The following is a 10,104-nucleotide window of genomic DNA, read 5'->3' on the forward strand; positions in this document are numbered from 1 at the left end:
AAAACATTTTTTATATTATTTTTTTATTTGAAAAATTAAAAATATTCATTTCACACATTATATTATTGACTTTTATTATAAAAATTATAAAAATGCATCTTATATCTAAGGAAAATCATGGCAAATAGAGCAATTTGTTGATGTGACCGAATGTTCAAGACACATTGGCTTCTTACATTTGTCGCACAGCTTTCTGGTTTTTCTACGGCGTTTTTCCTCTTGTGCGTAACATAAATAGCAAGATCCGGACACAGGTTTTGGCGTGCGCGCTGCGGCAGATGTTGATGCTGCTGTTGACACCATTGATTCCACCGGTCGGCTTTTTTGTTGGGGGTGCACCATCTTGATCCATTTTAATCTGAAATTGAGAAATAAAGCTATATTATTCCTAAAATAAAAGAAAATTAATAAATATCTACCTTTCGCTGCAAAATCACCATAAAATGAATAACAATAAACAGCTGGCACAGAGTCGCATTTACCTTGCTACGCTTTCTTGCAAAATATATACATGGGTTTAGACGTTGCATATTTTGCATCTATAGGAAATGTTGTTTCCCATATATTTTGTTGTTGTATGTTTGCAAATTATGCAATCCTTGCAATCCGTGCAACATGCAATGGCTTTGCAAGATTTGGAGAATACCCCTATTGTTTATATTAATCATTGTGCCGCTATGTGTGATCTGCCGTTAACTTGCATTGTGTGGTGTCGAATTAAATATGTTTAGATTTTGTGTGGTCTATGTCCATTGATTTGAATATCGGACTAATAGAGTTTGTTGTTGTTGTTGATATTTGAGATATTGGCGATGACGTTGGGGAACGTTGATGGTGGTCGAATTTGTCTTTCCTCTTAATTATCTGTGGATGTATGTGTCTGTTTCTATTATCTAAAACTTTTCCATTATTCAATTTTACTTTTATTTTTTTATACTTTGGGTCACTCTTTCTTATCCTATCTACTTTTACAAAAATATCATCTTTATCGATTAAAACTTTGTCAGTTCTTGTTGTGTTTTTATTATTACATATAAGACATATTTTGCTTTTTTACTATTTGTTCTCTTATTTTTGAAAATTCTTCGTTCGTAATTTTGTTTGTCACAAAATCAACTGGTCTTCTATTTATAGTAGAATGAATGCTACTATTATAGAAATGTACCGATTTTATTACTCTTTTTAAAATTGATTCCTTATTATTTTGTGATTTTAAAAGTCGAAGATGTTCATTAATTATGCCGTGTACTCTTTCAATATCACCATTACCAGTTTTGACTAGTGATGATGTGAAATGTACATCGATTTCCCCGGTATTAAAATATTCTCTCATGTATGAGTTATTAAATTCGTTATCAAAAACGTATTTATTTGGTTTTCCAAATATTGAATGCCTATAATTTAAGGTTTCAATAAATGTTTGACTATTTCTATCGGTTATAAGTGCTATAAACAAATGTTTGCTGAATTTATGAGTAGCGTGTAACCAAAATAGTATATAAGCACATAAGATACAGGGCTTGTTCGAGTCTCAAACAATGCGGCAATACTGCGAAGCATCATGTTCGATGTAAAAATGTGGCAACTTTTCCAAATGTGAAGCGTTCGAGCAACTCGAATTATGACGTTTCATGCGCGCAAAATAGAGAAAAACCGGCATCAGCAAAATTTGTGATGGAAGAAGATAGGTAAGCAAAATAGCTATTTATTTAATTTTATAACAAATTATCATAATTTCTTGTGCTCAAATAGAGATATTAATGCATTATTTGCATTGTTTTTATTAAATTTTGAGCGAAAAATTGAGCAAGGAGTTCACGAAACTGCTCGTCAGATCCCGTCTAGACTTGGAGAAGGAATTTGCGTCAGGAAAGCGTAAAAGGTCAGTCTTATGGGGCAAGGTGGTGAGCAATATGATTGCGGTCAATGCTGACGTACCCAATTCAAAGGATTTAATGCCAAGAAAGTTTCTTAACTTGTTTGCAACCTACAAACGCATATAGAAGCGAAACGGGGAAACAGGAAGGGAAGCGTCATGCTGGGAGTTCTACGAAGAGTTCGACGAGGTTTACGGTAGGCGGCACTCAATCCAGCCGCCGGCGAAAAATCTCCAAAGCTCTATGCCAGATTGCGCTGACGCATATGAAGTGAGTGGTGACGAAAAGATAGACGACACATTTGAGGGTGAATTCGCAAATAAAGGAAGAAAGCGTCCGAAAACTGCTACCAATGAAGCACTGGAATTTTTTAAAAAAAAGAAGCACTAAACGAACAAGCTCGCCACGAAGAAGTACTGCAATTTGAAAAAGAAAAGTTAAGTTTGGAGAAAGAAAGAATAAACACCATGTTGAAGTTACGCGAAACCCTGGAAAAGTTAGCTGAAAAATGAAAACTAAACAAAAAAATACAAATCCAATCAAATTGATCTCTTTACTTTTTATTACTATATTAAAAATACATACATATGTGATATGTACATCAAAGTGAATTAAAATTAAATACATACGAATGTGATATGTACCTGCATACATATACATTTTTTTATTTAAAAAAATAAAAAAGTTATGAAACAAACAACATTTTTAAATTATTTCTTTTAATAACTCCTTCGTTAGTATCATTTATGTTTTCAGGCATTTCAGCATCCTGGTCTATCAAAGTTTCCGAATTTTCCAATGGATGATTAACTTCTAAATTGTTTCGCAATATAAAATTATGCAAAGTTGCACAAGCTAATACTACATTCGATACGTCTCTTCATATTTTGAATATCAATGTGATTTAAAATTTTGAATTTTCCTCTCAAAATTCCAAAGGTTTGCTCAATGAACACTCTAGTTGAACATAAATAATAATTAAATTGTTTCTCCTCTCTGGACCGATGTCCATTGTCTCTATAAGGCGCGATCAAATATTTTGATAGAGGATAGGCTGAGTCGGCTAAAATTATTGCATCTTTTGCGAGTTCCACCCGTCCAGACGTAATTCCTTTGTATATTGGACTATTTTTCCATACGTTGGCATCATGGCAGCTGCCTGGGTAGCCGCCATGAAAACATCCAAAAAACGAAATTTACTGTCGCATATAGCCTAAAGCATCTCATACACTTTATATAACGTTTTAAAACAATTTTCGGTTTCCCATGTACATACATACCTGCATAACAATTGAATGGTTCTCCCTTCGGTCATAGTAGCTTATTGCATCCGTTTTTGGTGTGTTTATTTTAAAATGTGTTCCGTCCAAACAACCGACTACAAAAGGAAATGTATTCACCCGGCTCGTTTGGAAATGCTCCATGATTTCTTGCTGCTGCGCAACTGATGGCCAACGTATTTCATTTGTAAGCTTGCAGATTGCCCGGACGGTTTTAAGAAAAATTTTATGGGCAGTTCCCGTTGCAATATCAAATTTGTCTGATAGCTCACGATAAGTCACTCTACTATTGCCTAGCTTCCACAGTGTGATATATAAAGCATCATCCAATGAATATTCACCGCGTGCCGTTGACCAAAACGGTTCTAAGGCGTTCTTCAATTCCTTAGAAGGATTTATATCTTTGATCAGTCGATTACCAAAAAGAAAATCAGTAAACCTACAGCAAATGTTTCGCGGGGCATCCGAAAATTCGTGAAATATATATCGTCCGGATATAACTGAATTGTTTTGAAGAAATTTGCCGATTTTGCCACTGTCCTCTTCCTTACAATTTCGGTCATAAGCCACTTTCTTTTCCGCAGAAAGCTTTGACTCCTTGATTTTTTTATATTTTAATAACAAGCCGCTGTCGTTAATTTCCAAGTTGTCCACTGCTAAATTTATTAGCGAAATCATTTTTAAAACCTCACTTCGAGCAAATGCAAACCGCGCAAAATATCCGCAATATTTAGGTTAAGTATCAGCTGAGTATCTGCAACAGAGTTGCAAAAGAGAAACAGGGTTGCAGTATTGCAGCTGTTATTGAGTAGCTCGAACAAGCGTTTGTCTAGTTAGAGGTAGGAATAATTTTAAGTTCTCTATAAATAAAGGCTCCGCGCAATCGGAGCGTCAGTGTCCTTTTTATTTTAGTGTGAAGTGTGTTATAGGGATGAGCATCGAAGCAAAACCATCGATGTTCAACATCGAAAATGACATCCACGGTCGCCATCGATGCCTTAAAAACATCGGTCCGAAACCATCGATGTCATCGATGTTTCAAATGAAAAAAAAAACCTTTATTTTTTTAAGTCAAAATTTATTATGCATGAATGAAATTTTTTATATACATTACATTTTAATTATGAAACTGAAAATTGAATGGCAAAGAGTTTTGAAAATTATTGTAAATAGATGTTTTTTTTTATATACATTACATATTAATTATCAAAATTATAACAAACTGAAACAAACTTACAATTGAATGGCAAAGAGTTTTAAAAATTAAATTAAATAGATGGTTTTTTTTTCATAAACTATACCAGAGTCGATGGAAATATGCACGAAAACAAATTTTGGCCAAAGTGTAATACAAAATTTCAAATTTACGCACAATTTATCAATGAATTTCTTTAAAATTCAATACAATTTTCATAAATTCATTGATAAATTGTGTGTAAATTTGAAATTTTGTATTACACTTTGACCAAAATTTGTTTTCGTGCATATTTCTATCGACTCTGTACATTACATTTTAATTATCGAACCAATAATCATCTGGCAAAGAGCTTAAAAAAATTAATTTAGATGCGAATTTTCCATCTAATTTGTTTCTTGCATCAGATATTATTTGACCGGCCTTCGAGAAGAGTCGCTCTGAAGGCACCGACGTTGCTGTAGTTGATAAATATTTAATTGCTACCTTAGATAGCAATGGGTAGGTTGAGGCCATTTCAGTCCAAAAAACTAAAGGATTTTGCTTCATTTTTTCCGCTCGTGCTTCTGAAATTGAGGTAAATTGTAAAAAACTATTTAGTTGATGTATGTTAATAACTCTTACGCATATACTATAAGGACACTTCGGAATGGTTGCTTCTAAATTGCTGTTCTGTATTCGTATTTGTTCGCCATTTTCTTTGAATGATTTTGTTGTGCTCGCTAAATAAACTGTTTAAAAAACATCGATGGCCGATGCTCATCCCTAGTGTGTTATAATTTCAACATTTGGTGACCCTGACGTCATATGCCAAACTTTTCCCCATTGCATTGATAGTGTTGGCTAGTTCATCATCAAGTTGGACATTAAGTCTAGTTGCTACATCCTGAGCTGACTTGAATAGCACTTGATGTTTTTCCATTATATTGTCTTATAATATTATTTAAAATATGTGAAACAATATTAACGTTAACTTCGTACAAATCTGAAATATCTTTGATTAAGTTGTTCAAATCAACTGGCACTTCTATGCTACCTGCGAGCTTGATGTAGCTCCTACGTTTAGTTATAATGTAAAATATCCAAACTAGGTCTGGATCTTCTATCCTAACTGGCGTTGAATATGGTGTTAAACAACTGCACACTGTTAATCCTTCGTTTAACCCAGACAATTTCAATGACTCGAGGTTATAATACAACTTTTTATTATTTTGTTTAGTTAAACTTATCTTAAATTTCACAAACATTTTTTAGAACCACTGTGTACAGAGAAGATACACGGACACTTATGGCACTCAGATAGCACTCAAACTCAGTTTCCTGAAGCGCCTTTATTTATAGTAAATTCTTATCCTAAACTATTGTATACATTGAAATGTACATATGTACATATGTACGTATAACTTAAACCTAAAACCTAAATAAACAACAATACTCATATCAAGTACATATTAACTATCTACATATGCGGGTGTTTATTTGCACCCGCTGGTATAGATATGAGTATTGATGTTCATAAGTATGAACAGCTGGTGTTTCGTTGATTTTTTTATCTTGGGCCAATGCTAAGAGCAAACTGATGTAAGATATGGGATGAAGTGTTATTTATATATGATACGCTAACAATATTACAATTGACAGATAATGTACTGATTTTTGTTATATTTATTGGTTGATCTGAATTATGTTTTGTGATGGCTTCTAATTGTCTTTTGCTAAAAACTAATAATGAACCAACTGTATGATTTTTATCGATATAAATTGTTTCTGTTGATTGAATCTCCGTTTGTAATGTATTATAATTTGCTCGGATATTTGGTGTTTCTTTACCTTTACGAGGGTGGATTGAAAAGTCGTTAGAATGAAAAACTAGACAATGGTTTTTTAACAAAAAATTGATTTATTTTTCAACATAATCTCGTTTTAAGTCAATACATTTTTTCCAACGCTTTTCTAACATATTTATTCCTTCTCTAAAATAAGTTTTTTCAAAACCTTCAAAATAAGTATTTGTTGCAGCTATAACTTCACTATTTGACACAAATCTTTTTCCGCCGAGCCATTTTTTCATATTTGGAAAAAGGAAAAAGTCACTGGGAGCTAAATCTGGCGAATATGGCGGATGAGGGAGCAATTCATAGCCTAACTCATTTATTTTTTCCTGCGTTTTCCAAGATGAATGTGAAGGAGCGTTATCATGATGAAAGAGGATTTTCTTCTTTTTCAAATGTGGCCGTTTTTGCTTAATATTTTGGTCCAATGTATCCAACAAAGATGAATAATATTCAGCTGTGATGGTTTTACCCTTTTCAAGATAATCTATGAAAATTATACCTTGTGCATCCCAAAAAATAGATGCCATAACCTTACCAGCTGATGCAACGACCTTTGCCTTCTTTGGAGCACTTGAGCCACGTTCTACCCATTGTTTGGACTGTTCTTTAGACTCTGGTGTATAGTGGTGGATCCACGTTTCATCCATCGTTATGAAACGACGCAAAAATTCCGATGGATTTCTGTTAAACATGTCTAAACCAACTTTTGAAGTCGACATTCGGTTCATTTTTTGCAGAGGAGTTAGCAAACGCGGCACCCATCTTGCTGAAAGCTTTTTCATACCCAATTCATCATGTATTATGTTATGCACACGTTCATAACTAATGTTCACAATGTCAGCAATCTCTCTCAATTTAATTCTTCGATCTTGTGTGACAATTTTGTACACTTTTTCCACCGTTTCTGGAGTCGTTACCTCTTTTGGCCTCCCAGAGCGTGGCTCATCTTTGGTGCTTATCCGACCACGTTTAAACTCGTTTACCCAATTGTAAACTGTTGCATTTGAGGGTGCATGTTCCCCTAATACTGTCTGCAACTCCTCAATAATTTGTTTCTGGTTTAAACCTTTCAAATGAAAGTACTTTATAACAGCACGAAGTTCACTTTTTTCCATTTTTAATAAAAATACAATAGTGTTTTGCAAAAATAATTCTCAAAAAATTACCGTTTGACCATATGTTATGAAATTTTGACAGCTCGCTTTTGACAGTTCACTTTTAACATTCACAATAATTAAGTAAATTAATGACCGATAGATGTCGCAATTCTAACGACTTTTCAATCCACCCTCGTATTCTTTTCCTTATATTTATCGGAAAGCAAATTACTTAAATCAGTTATTTCATATGAGCCGACACATGTTTATGTTTGCTTATCCGAACGTGATCATTAATTCTAAACTTGGCTTTTCTAAACACTTTTAAATTACTGTAAACAGTTTGAAATAATCGTTTTTCATTTGAAGAATTCACTTCATTAGGTTTCATTTGAATTGTTCTATGAAATGTATTATTATATTTATCAACTAGCTCTTTATATTTATCAATCCAACGGTATTTACCTTGAAAACTAAACTCTTTCCACATCATTCCCTTTCATGTTCGATTAAAACGTTCAATTATGGATGCCTTTAAAACGCTATATGTGGAAGTTAGCAGGGCACCTTCTGAAAACCAATTAATGAAACCAGCTAAACCCAAACTAACTATTTGATAATTTGCAGTAAATTATCCGTAGTTTATCCGTGGGACTAAACATTTTTGGCAGGCGCGTCTTTAAAAAATATCGCTTTTACTCCCCACTGCAGTGAAACTTAGCAGGACACCTTCAAAAAACCAATCAAGGCAACCAGCTAAATTAATGATCATAATTAAGTATGTAAAAGAATACTCTACTAAATATTTTACGCAGAAGTCTAGTTAGCCCTTTGTAAAGAAATTGGGGTTTCAGTTCTAACTCATTTGTTTTTACGTTTTATTTTTTATTTTTTTTTGCTCTATTTTACTTTAACATAAAATATTAATTTTGGTTTAATAGACACTGTGTTTTTGAGTTTCTTTTCCTTTTCTATCATATCGTCATATTGAATCCAATTTCCGCCTCTGAAGCAAATTGCCGTATAATGACCCATGTCTTCAGGTGAGTGCTGAATTTCTTCACCTTCATATGCCACCATTGCAGTAAGGTGAAAGGTATTTCCATTCTCATCCGTGATCTCTTTTGGTATTTTATTTAAAGCTATATATACTCCGCGGGGAGTGTACTGCTTAAATTACTTTAAATTATAAAATATTTTTGTATACAAGAAAACAATTTTCAAAGCATGTCAATTAATTTTAGTACATATTTATGTAATTACCGTATTCTATATCAATCTCCATTATTGATCCACATGTGCAAGTAGTAGGCTTGTGCATTTGCTGACGTATAGTTTGAAATATCTTTTTATTAAATAATTCGTGTATTTGGGCTATGTATGATGGGTATGCTTTTTCTTGTTTTGTTCAGCTTTTCGTACATTTTCTCGTCTTTTTAAAAGACGGGCACTCTTTAAATAAATATTCTTGCAAGGAATTGACTGCTGTTGCACAGTTAATAATATTTGGGCAGCCTTCTTTGGCCTCCGCTTTGTTGTCAGAGTATAGTAAAAGAATTTTGCCTCTAAGTTTGTAGCTTTGGGCAGAAATTCCTTTTGTAACGATGTTGTTGATCATCTTGAAAAATTGACTTTGGCTTTTTTCTGCAACTAAACTCTGTACTATAGTATAGGCTGTAGCTGCTGCTATCATAACCTGAATTAAGCTGTCTAGTCCACAGGTATATTTAAAATAATATAGCTTTTTGTTAATTTTCACAAATTCAAGTTGCATTGATGAACCGTTTTTAATAATTGGAACATTTGCTGCATCCGAGTTGAATGCTAGCGCATCTGCGATTTTACTTGGATTTTCTCCCAAGTAAAGGCTTTTTCTTTGTTTATTCGTTTTTTGCATTTCAAGGAGCGCCAGCCTTCTGTGGTTCTCAATTTTATTTAGTGCTATTTTATAATTCACATTTGCGCTTTTTCAACATTTTAAACAAATTCTCCTCTCACCGTTTTCCGAATTACCGTATAGCACGGAGCAATTATCAGCGGCATGTACTTGGCGTTGGCAAATTAAACATTGGAAACTAGGCTTAGATAAATTTAAACAATTGCAATTAAANACATTTGCGCTTTTTCAACATTTTAAACAAATTCTCCTCTCACCGTTTTCCGAATTACCGTATAGCACGGAGCAATTATCAGCGGCATGTACTTGGCGTTGGCAAATTAAACATTGGAAACTAGGCTTAGATAAATTTAAACAATTGGAATTAAAATCTTTTAACGGGGATCGAAAGTTAGCTTTACACATAGAAGAGTCGTGAGATTCTATAAGATTATCATTTACTATATATTTTGTCAATACAATTTTTTTCTCCATTTTTATATGTTTTGTAAAAATCAGTTCATTTAAATTCTCACTCGTGTCCATAGCCTCTTCATCGTAATTTTCTAACGCAAAATTTTGATTGCGATCATCTTTCGAAATTTTTTCGTCCCTAGTATCTTTTAAGAATGATTGCTCTGGGCTTTCTATGGTTTCGTCGAATTTTTCGTGAAAATTTCTTTTTTCTTCCGATAAAAATTTAAGACGTCCATCGTAATAGTCTATAAGTTTTTCCACGGAAGTTAGCAGGGCACGCGATATTTTTTTAAATATGTCAGCCGCAAGATAATTCTTTTCACGGATAAACAACGGATAATTTACGGCAAATTATCAGATAGTTAGTTTGGGTTTAGCTGGTTACCTTAATTGGTTGTCAGAAGGTGCCCTGCTAACATCCACGGAAATTAGCAGGGCACGCGATATTTTTTAAAATATGTCCGCGG

The 10,104-nt window shown here is 33.5% G+C and overlaps 1 protein-coding gene across 1 annotated transcript; it reads right to left on the bottom strand.

The window, feature by feature from the left end:
* Window positions 1–6,252: 6,252 nt before the first annotated feature.
* On the bottom strand, window positions 6,253–7,336 carry LOC108374757 (histone-lysine N-methyltransferase SETMAR-like). The gene has a single exon (XM_017630776.1). The coding sequence runs from the start codon at window positions 7,300–7,302 to the stop codon at window positions 6,253–6,255; it is 1,050 nt and encodes a 349-aa protein (XP_017486265.1). The 5' UTR covers window positions 7,303–7,336.
* Between the last annotated feature and the right edge of the window lie 2,768 nt (window positions 7,337–10,104).

This window comes from Rhagoletis zephyria, unplaced genomic scaffold (genome assembly GCF_001687245.7).
Source record: "Rhagoletis zephyria isolate East Lansing unplaced genomic scaffold, Rhagoletis_zephyria_1.1 Rzeph_scaffold_08105, whole genome shotgun sequence".
Lineage (NCBI taxonomy): Eukaryota > Metazoa > Arthropoda > Insecta > Diptera > Tephritidae > Rhagoletis > Rhagoletis zephyria.

Coding starts and splice junctions, on each gene's coding strand:
- LOC108374757 (XM_017630776.1), bottom strand. CDS start 7,302: ATGGAAAAAAGTGAACTTCGTGCTGTTATAAAGTACTTTCATTTGAAA.